General features: G+C 41.0%; 1 protein-coding gene across 1 annotated transcript; it reads right to left on the bottom strand.

Moving 5' to 3' along the window:
* Nucleotides 1-2,285: 2,285 nt before the first annotated feature.
* Nucleotides 2,286-4,795, bottom strand: LOC133721137 (U-box domain-containing protein 16). The gene has a single exon (XM_062147673.1). It carries the CDS (start codon nucleotides 4,421-4,423, stop codon nucleotides 2,384-2,386), a length of 2,040 nt encoding a protein of 679 aa, XP_062003657.1. The 5' UTR covers nucleotides 4,424-4,795; the 3' UTR covers nucleotides 2,286-2,383.
* Between the last annotated feature and the right edge of the window lie 6,104 nt (nucleotides 4,796-10,899).

Consider the following 10,899-nt stretch of genomic DNA (forward strand, 5'->3'; position numbering starts at 1 on the left):
TTGACCAAGTGCAACACTCTTACTGATACAATTTGTCAATCATGAATCTGCAATTGAAGAAGAAATCAACATTAAATGGAAATCAATTTATCAAACCCATTTCTAACTACCCAATCAGTATCATTACCTTAATTAAAATCAAGTAATCAACATCAAGATCAAAAGGAAATTGAACTTGACAGTTAGCTCATAAGCTGGAAATCCGTTTCAACAATTATACCATCAAGATCAACTGGAAATCCGAAATCGAACCCCAAACCCATTTCAACAATTCAACTATACCATTAGTCCATTACCTATTTAACTGGAGGCGGAGCTCAGAGACCAGAGAGCGGGAGAGGCAGATTTAGGTTGCTGGACTGCTGGACAGACTCTCCAACCCCAAATTCGGCGGTGGCCGGTGGGGCTTGAAAGGCTAGAGTCTGAAGGCGGAGCTTGGAGACCGGACTCACAGGAGACGGGTTGCTGAATGCTGGTTCCAGCCTTGCACTCTTGCAGGTTGACGAGTTGGGACTCGGGAGTGCTCCAAGAGTCTAAGGATCGGATTGAGTTCGGTGCCTCGGCAGTGGGGCTTCAAAGGAGATAACTAGTCCAAAATAAAAAGTATAAAAAACTATATACCTAATTTTTTTTTTTTGGGGCCCAAAAAGCTCCGTGGGGCTTGAGCCTTACCCAGCTCGGGCTGGATCCGCCCCTTAACACAACAACTTTTAAATGAAAGACAGGAGACACGACACAATGAACTGTATATGTCAGAATTCCTAGATATTATGGACATATAAACTAAGGATAATTCTTAATAGAATGTTCAGAAATTTTCTTAAGACTTCTATCATAGTCAAAATAGTACTAAAAAAAAAAAATTTCGTTAAGACAATATTGTTTACGAGCTTTTACATGATACTAAAATACATTAGTAGAAGCTCATAACGTATTCCCGTACCGTGTTTTCAAAACATACATATGTACTTCATGTTATTTCCTCCTTGCATTTCCTAAATCATATAGCGGATGATTAATTAGGATTACCAACTTATAATCTCCACCAAGGATCCGGTTTGCTTAGGCTCTTTTGATGTGTAGATCCCTGGGCCTTTCCTCCCTTTTAGGCGCATTTATATGGTTCTCTCGATTTGGATCCTGTTCCTAACCTTTTAAATGTCAAGACTCTATGAGTATATGCACTAATACACCAACAAAGGAAGATGTAAGAGAGAGAGAACTCTATTGAGCTCCGCGGAGCGGGCCGGGCCAAAGAAATTTGGTTCTGTCTCTAAAATGTTAGGCGGGCATGGAAATATGAAATTAGAGAAAAGACGAAGGACATGCAAGAGGTCTCTAATATCAACACCACAGGGATGGGACAACAAAAGTTGTCTCCTATGGGCTTCCCCAACTTGTCTCATTTAAATATACCTGAGCTCACCGGTTCATGTCTTATTAGACCGAATTGGTTGAGGTTTTAGGCGCGGAGGCTGTGGAAGCACACAAGGGATTCATACTTATGTGGGAGGTCATAGAACACCATCTTTTTTTATATCTAGGACAATATCCAAGAAATTACAGGTTTAGCAGAAAATGAACATGTCATTTGCTTTGAATTGTTAATCATTACCGAAGTCTTCATGTGATGATCTTCACAATATGTGCTCAATTGTAATGAGGGGATGCTGATGATAATCATAGGAAATTCACTGGTTATCTTGAGATGAATTGTGAGGGGCGATTCTGGAGTATGGGATGCATTTCAGACCTCCTTATGTCTCGTTAAACATTATTGATCTAAAATCCCCTACCATAGCTTGCCTATATAATGTTCTCGATCTCTCTTCAATCCGGGACGGAAAGCTTGGTGTCCAATATGGCAAATCGATAGAGATTCTTAACTACATATCATGGTCTGATAGGTTTTCTTTATCTTCCACCCCCATTTGTTGGCAATTGTTGGTTATCTTTGAATATTCATTCCAGAAATTGATTCACTCTAGGCATTTAAAGACCTATTGTTGTTCCGTCGATTCCTCTTAGCCGCCGCCCTATCAGCAAAAACTGAACTTCACATTTGGACTAATGAGCTTTTCGCAGGGAGCATTGTGCTCGATCAGTTGTGTTGGCGGATTGCCAAAAGCAACCTTTTCATCAGATGGATGAAAAGTTGAAAACATATAAATTGAATGGTCACACCTTACAAGTCCTCTACATGAAACTATAGATCTTTGTCACTGGTAGCGTTATAAATCAATAACACGAAAGTTCCAAACAAACACCATTGGTAAAAATAAGAATGAATAAATGAATGAGATATACCATTGATCGTTTCACCAAATTAACCAAAAATAAAGAAAAACCAATTCACTATCAACATTTACACATTGAATCAAATTTAGCTAGACACAATTGCTGTCGTTGATGAACTCACAATAGTCGAATACCCTTCCACTACTTGATCACCCTCCAATCCGGCCGCCCATCTCCTCAGAATCCTCAACAACGACGCCGCTTTCCTCCTCGCCCTCACCGTCCCCGTCCCCATCAATTCCCATATTACCCTCTCTATCCCCGAAACCGACACCAACTCCACCACCATTTCCGACCCCCCTTTTCTACAAATTGTCACAAGTGTCGCCGCCGCGCTCTCCTTCGCCCTATCCGACCCTTCTCTCAACACCACTCCCAAATGCCTGATGGCCCCATACGCCGCCGCAATTGCCCCCATCCCTCCTCCTCTCACCACCACTTCCAACACCGTCACCGCCTCTTCCGGTAGCCCCTCCATTACTTCCATCGTCATCTCCACCACCCCGCCTTCCACCAACTTCGCCACCGCCTCTCTTTCTCCCGCCAAATTCAATATCGCCACCATGGCGTCCCTTTTGGAAAACCCGGGTCCCTCCCTGGCCAAGTCCACCAATGCCTTTATGACACGTGCCTTCCTCCCTAGTTTCTTCCTGTACGCGTGCACACCTGATAAGCTGAATATCGTAGCCGCCGCGTTCCCTTTAGCCTCCCATGTGGCACCCGAACGAAGGACCTCGATGACGCCGTTTAAGGCTCCGTCAGTGTCCATGATCCTTGCTTTGTTGGCTTCGAGTATTGAGAGGTTGAGGATCGTCGTGACGGCGTTCACCTGTAGGTTCGGGTGGTCCCGACCGACGTCCGAGCCTAAATGACGTACGAGCAAAGGAATCGCTCCAGCTTCGGCAATGCAGGCTCGGCAGTCCGAATCAGTCTTGGCCAGGCTACGAAGCTCGTAAACGACGCCGTTGGCAGCCTCGATTGACTGGGCGAGGGATAGTTTGTTGACCAAAAACGACGCCGTCATCCTGGTGGCTTCTAACGCCGCCTTGTTCTTCTTGACGGCGCTGACTTTATCCTTATTCTCGGCGTGCTCGAAAGGGATCCGCTGCTCGCGGCACCACATGGCGATAAGATTTTTCAAAGCGCGGTTGGGTATCAAGTTCGTGTGGGCCAGCGTCTGACCTGTCTTGGGACACGTGTTGTGTCCTGATTCGATCCACAGCTTGATGGACTCACGATCGTATGTCTGACCGGTGGCCACGGCGACCGGGTCCCGCATAAGCTCTAAGCTGATCGGACACCGGAAGTCCGCCGGGAAGTTTAGCTCCGAGGAAGATTTCAGGCGAGTGAGATCGGAACTTGGAGTTGAAGCGCCGAAGAGGACACATTTGGCGTAGCGAACGAGGCCGATGAGGGAAACCAATTGGGATTTGGACTTGTCGTCGGCTTGGTTCTGAAACTCGTCTTGGAGAGACTCTAGCTCTTCTTTACATTTGGAAGAGTCTAGAATTCCTAACTGGACAAAAATCTCGGAGAGCTTGGAGTGGTCTGGAATGATTTCCTTTTTGAGGCGATCGAGCATGGAGCAGACTTCGAGGCGGAGATTATCATCCTTGGGATCAACAAAAGCGTCCTTGCTTCGCGCGCACTGTGCACGGAGCAAGGCGACCACTTCCTCGACGTCGTCGTTTAGGTTAAGCTCCTTGACGGGGAGAATATCGAGCAAAGTGGATAGATCAAGAGTCAGCTCGTGGAAGCTGTTGGCGAGGGACTCGTTTTGGATGAGAAGCCACATCTTGCTGCCGTGAGAAGAGTCTTCGATGAGGGTTTGGATTCTCTGCAGCAGTATGTACATTTCTTGGAAACATAAGAGAGCGGAGGGAGAGAGGTAGGTGATTGATGATCGAACTAGGTCTTCGAAGAGGAAGGCAAGAAGCTTGGATTTTCGAGTCATGGATAGGGTGGTACGCCTGAGGAGGAAGCTGCGGGATTCGAGGGAGGAGATTTCCTGGCAGAGGTGGAGGAGAGAGCGGAGGAGGCTCTGGTCGGAGAGTTTGGGAGACATGAAGGCTCCGGCAGATGGCCGCCGCTTTCTGGGCGGGAATGCTTGTGGAGAAACCGCCATGAATTGATGATTATCAGAAAGTTTGCTTTTTGTGGTTATGATGAAGGGGAGTAGAAGGAAGGGGAAAGGTCTAGAGTTTGGAGTAGAATATAAACAAAGGAGTTGGCTTTTTGGTTTGTATTTGTGTTTTGTAATGCAAGGATTAGGGTCCTGGTATTTGACTGTTTTTGGTTGGCATTTTCAGCAAGTGATAAACATGGGCCGTTTTGCTTGGTATAATAGTAGCAGACAACGACGATGTGATCAAAATCAAGTAGCCAGACCATTACGAGCCGTTTGATTAAGTCCACAGAAATGCCAAACTTTACCAAATCAACTAGATGAACGGTTCTGAGTTGAACTGCCGCCGGCAAGAAGATGAAAGGAGACAAAGTTGTGAAGATGAAAATAATAGTATTAAAGATGTGATCGATCTGGTATGCACTTACAAGGGCTACGTTAGGTTGAGAGTTGTTAGTGGACTTGGCTTTCATCGTCATCCACATGCCATTTGCCAATCAAGACATTCATGCATCATTTAGTTTTTGCGCCTTTTTCTTCTTCTTTTGGAATAATTTAAGACGGACAACAGACCAAGGAAAGGGGTAAGGCATTAGGCATCGGTAGGATGGGGCTTTCCCTCGCTTAAACGTAATTCCATACGACTTAGGGTCGCTAATAGAGGCTTAGTTGGGAGGTTTTATTAAAGGATGTTATATATGTTTCAACTTTTATCACCGATATGTAAAACCACTTTCAAGCCTCGTCATACCCTTTGTAAAAAATATAAGAGTTGCTTTAGATGAAACGGATTATGATATGATGTTTAATATTCAATTTTAAATAATTATAAAGAAAATTGGAATACAATTCTGATTCTGAGTAAATGTCAAAATTTCTAAAATGAAACATATAGTTGACTTTGAAATAGAAAAATGCATATGTAATTGTAATGTACACAATAATACTTTACTAAGCATTCTCATTTTCAATCATTTGTATTTTCAAATTTTGAGATTTCAAAAATACTGAATTTGATTTGCGTGTGTCAAAGTCAGTTCCAAATCCAAATTTGTTAGAATCAAACTTTTCAAATTTCAATCTAGCACTCCTAATCCGAACAGGCACTAACACATCGGTATAATTACCTAAAAGAACCATTAGTCGAATTCACGCAGCACGCCATCAAAAGCCCTTGCAAGATTTTTGACGCTTCGGTAAGCAATCCACACAAGCCCTATACACAAACCCTGAATCCGGACATTAATAAGTGGGGCTTTAGTTTGTAGGTAGTGTTTTGAAGCAACATATGCTTAAGTGAATAAATGATCAGTACATTTAATTTCAGTGAAGCATATCTATCGTGTCAGTAGCACGTAGGATGATCACTTCAACTGAATTCTGACCTTATAAGTTTGTCCCCAGAAAGAGAAGAAGAGTATATTGATTAAGAAAGGAGTGCTTTACTCTTTACTTAACTACAACTCATTGAAGTTTGGTTTAGTTTTAAGGTTGGTTCCAAATCACATAACGCAAAGGAATATTTTACAGCTCAGAATAGCTAGCTGCTGAAAATTGGAACCGTATTTATATGTAAATTGATGTAATGGCGCACCAAACTTTTAAGCTGTAGTCATTATCAACCTAAAGTATAAACAAGGAAAAGAAATAAAAGATTCTCAAAGACTGAAGAATTCGGTGAAATTCTATTTCCGGATCGCCAACACCTTACCAGCTAAGTATATTATATCAAATAAGAATCGCGCTAACACATAATATGAATATGTTTCTAGCTTTTTTCATATTTTCTTTATGATGTCGAAATCCAATTAGTTGTAGTTTCTGGCATCAGATGGTAGACCGATGCTATTTAAGAATAATGATTAGATTAGAGATTACTTTGGTTACGGTTGGTCACAACAACCACTTCCATAATTGAAGAGAGACAGGCTTGGCCACTAATTAGCTAAGATGCTTAGTCTTGAGACTGAAGTTAAAATTACGAACCACAATCTTAAATCATTGAATTCAACAGTCTTGTGATTAATTTCCTAACAGAGAAGTGTACCGCTAGTCACAAAATTTGCCTCCAAACCCCAAACATTGAGTATTGGCCAAAAAAACCCAAACATATATCAAGGAGGGTTTTGAATGCGCGCCGCACGCACTTGAGTGTTGCGACAGAGAAATCCGCCTCCGTCCGGCGGCGTGCCTTCAGGGTGCGTTCATCGGACGGGTCATGTTGATCAGGTACAGACTGGTGCAAGGTCGTGGTGTCGTCGATCTTGGTGGTTGTTTTCTAGATCGTTGAGGTTGAGGGAGGGTGTCTGGGAGTTTTCGGCTTCTGACTGGTGGTGATCCGGGTCGTCTTGGCCAGGTTGGTGGATTGGCTGGGGCCGGGTCGATGGCTGTGGCTTGAGGTCGGAGGTTCGGTGTACGGCGATTGGGTTGATTTGGAATTGCGGCTGGATAGGGTTAAGATCTCGAGTTAGAGATCTGGATTCGCTGATGCTTTTCCTCCGGTCACCTGGTCGTGGAGTGCAAACGACGGCAATTAAGGTTGGGTTACCTGCTTTGGCTTGGATCTGGTTGTTATCCGGCCAGTTCTTAGGTTGGGTGGGTTGGTGGTCTTAGTGTGTGCTGCATTTTGCTAGTACGATGGGGACGGTGGCATGGTGGCTGAGGCTGTTCGACGGCGGTGGTTGTGCAGCAAGGGTGGTGGCACGTTGGTGGTGGTTGGGATGGGTCGGTGCTGGACTTGGCTAGTGGGCCGGGTCTCCCTTATCTCGTTGGGTAGTGCTTGGGCTTGGGCTTTTTTGGGCCCTGCCCAGGTTGTTTTTTTCTTTAAAGCTCTTAATTACTTTTGTTGTTTAATTTTGTTGCGCTTATTGCGAGTAATAAGTCCCTATAATAGTTGTGTAGGGCTAGTCGGGTTTTGTGCCTTGTCTGCTTTAGGTAGGCAGCGAGTCGTCAAATAGTTGCTACCACCTAGTGGCAGGGTGAAACTAAGTGTTGTCGGATTTATTTTCCTGCGGCAACATAGTAGGAAAGTTGTGCTTATGGTAAGTATGCTACGTTGTAATTGGATTACATATCGAGTTATTTTTCCGTTATGTCACCGCTATGTTAAAGCAAATGGAGTAGCCAGTAGAGCACTCTTTGCTAGTTGGTGCTTGTTAGAATACATGTCTTCTGTAAAGGTTCCTAATATTATTTCGGGAAATACTCTAGATGTTCAATGCCCCCCCCTTGTATTCGACAGTTTCATTAATTAAGGCTTGAAGGCAGCCGCACCAACCCTTTATTCAACAAAAAAAAAAAAAAAAAAAACCCAAACAATGAGTCACCGTGGCAACGTTGCCCGCGCAAGCTTGTAGGATAAGCGAGGCATCAGCTCAGCCCGAACAAGAGGTGAGGCCAATAATATAAGAGTAAAGAGTTGACTCGAGCCATCACCTACTAGTAAAAGGAGCAACCCACACAGATTTTATACACACTAATAAATCAGTGTGTTTTAACTTGTAGTTACAAACATCCGTGAGAAATGAATGACTGGGTCCCGCACAAGAAGGTGCTTACACATTTACCTACTGAAATCAGCTTGTTTAGATTTTCTCACAGATGTCTGTATGTACCAAATATTTTGTATATATTGATATCTGTGTAAAGCATTTATACACAGATATCTGTAAAGAATAGCAAAATTACAATTTGCAAGATGAGTTTAATTCATAGAGACATCTGTCACAACGACTTCCACACTGTCATCCATGTGAATGTGAAATAACCACTGATATCTGTATGAAGTTTTACACAGTATCTGTAGCAATTGCTACTTTCCCACAAATATACATGTGAATATTTAATTGACATATGGATGTGACACGTTTGCATTTCACACGGATATCAATCTGTATTATTATTGTTAGTACACACTGATATCAGTATGTACTGAGGAATGTGAAAAAGGGACTGATATTTGTATTAAGTTTTACACAGTTATATGTAGCAATTACTACTTTCTCACATGCGTCCGTGTGAGTATTTGATTGATATATGGAAGTGACATGTTTGCATCTCACACGGATATCAGTCTGCATTATAGTTGTTAATACACTGATATCAGTGTGGATTGAGGATTAAAACGATCAGACACAAATCAACCCCTTATGTGTCTCTATCCATTCTCACTCATCACTGATCTTCTCTTCCTTCTTCATTTTAATGGAGTCTTCATTTTGATGGAAGCCCTTCCTCATCATAGTTCTCTTCCTAAATAATCTTCAAGAGGTATTGCTCTTCTCTATCTACCTTGTATTAGAAGTAGTCTACAATTTTTATCTCATTTTTTGTCATATTTATGAATTTTACCTCTTTGGATAAAACCGATGTTATAGTTCTTCAATGAAAATTCCATTACATAAATTAGTTAGTTATTGGTTTTATGTTGTAAAGAATTATGATATATTGGTTTATATATATATATATATATAATTCTTTTGTTATAAATGCTTGATTAGTTATGTACATTCATGGTATAATTTATAAGTTTTAGATTTGTTTTTTATCAAAGATTAATATTGTATTGCTGGTTTATTTTTGTTTGAAAAATTGATTGTTATAAATTATAAGTTATAGCATTCAATTTTTTAGATTATGCATTCACTAAAACCTTAGTACCTGTTTAAGAATTAGGTATTGGAATTTGATGCTTCCATGCCTAATTCTTAAATTGTCCCATTTTTGGACAGTTTAGCAATGTTGTATTATGTATTGCCTATGATATCTATTTGTTGTTACATGTTTATGAAACTTTCGTCGGCTTAAACCTATGATCCCATTGTGCATATTTAGTTTGTGTATATGTGGGATCACAGGCAGAGTGCTGCCAAATTTTTCAAAAACATGTAGCAATGAATAGGTGATCGTAGGGCTATACATAATATGACATTATTGAATGGGTTAGGATGTACACCTTAGGAATGAAGATATAAGGAGATAGTTGATTCATTCATAAATGTATGATTTTAATAAATTTTCTTATCATGTAGTTATTGTATTACACACAGTTCAGATTTGAGGAAGATGGACAAGACATGGGTATTTCTTGATCTGAGAAGCGATGAATATATTTCAGGGCTACATGCATTGATCAATTGTTTACTATAGATTTCTCCTTTCGCATATAAGATTAAATGCCCTTGTCAGGAATGTAAGAATCGGTATTATAAAACTACATCTGTGGTAGAGAAACATATGCATGATATTGGTATGTGGATTAAATATGTAAATATGCCTTGGCTGTCACATGGTGAACAATTACCAGTTTCATCTAATTCTAATATGGCTGGTCCCTCAAACACACACCAACCTATGCCCAAACATGATATGCCTGATATGTTGTAAGATGCATTTGGGATTCATAGTGATAACAATATGCCACAGTCTTCGGCACAACCAATTGATGAACAAGAATCTGGTACAACAGCGGATGCATGAAATTCTATGAGCTACTAGAGATGTTGACACTGATTTGTTTCCGGGAGCACGAATTAAGAAGCCCGATTTTATTGTGAGATTGTACAAGATTAAGTGTTTACACAATCATAGTGTTATATCTTTTTCTGAAACACTGGATCTATTGAAGGAATCATTTCCTGAAGGTGAGACTCTCCCTGATAGTTTTTATAAGACAAAGAAAATGATTAAGGACATTGGATTGTCATATGAGAAGATTGATGCATGCCCCAATGATTATATGTTATATTGGAAAGAGCGTAAAAATGATGAGTGTTGTCATGTTTGTGGAACTAGCTGATGGAAACAAAATAAGTTGGGTATTGCTGCAATTGTGCTGGGAAAAAAAACCGCCAAAATTTTCCCTTATTTTCCATTGGGTCCTAGATTGCAACGTTTATATATGTCTCATCATACTACAGAGTCAATGGCATGACATTTTGATAAAAGGTCTAAAGATGGGCAGCTCTGACATCCAGCTGATTCTCCAGCTTAGGCGACATTGGATGACAAATATCTTGATTTCGGGAATGAGTGTCGTAATGTTCGTTTAGGGATGGCTAAGGACGGATTCAACCCTTTTGGAATTATGAGCTCACCACATAGTACATGACTTGTTGTGTGGTTTGTTTATAATTTACCTCCATGGTTGTGTATGAAGCAACCTTACCTGATCTTATCCTTACTCATTCCAGGTCCAAAAGGACCAGGTAATAATATAGATGTGTACTTGCAACCATTAGTGGAAGAATTAAAGATGTTGTGGACTGAAGGGCTTCAAACATACTATGCATTTAATAAGGAGGTATTTACCATGCGAGATGCTGTGCTTTGGACAATCAATGACTTTCCTGCTTATGCCATGTTATCAGGATACAGTACAAAAGGTAAAAAAGCTTGTCCATTGTGTGCTGAAGATACAGAATCCATTAGATTGCAAAATAAAAAAAAGAATATTTTTAGGACATCATAAGTGGTTG

Source organism: Rosa rugosa, chromosome 7, assembly GCF_958449725.1.
Source record: "Rosa rugosa chromosome 7, drRosRugo1.1, whole genome shotgun sequence".
NCBI lineage: Eukaryota > Viridiplantae > Streptophyta > Magnoliopsida > Rosales > Rosaceae > Rosa > Rosa rugosa.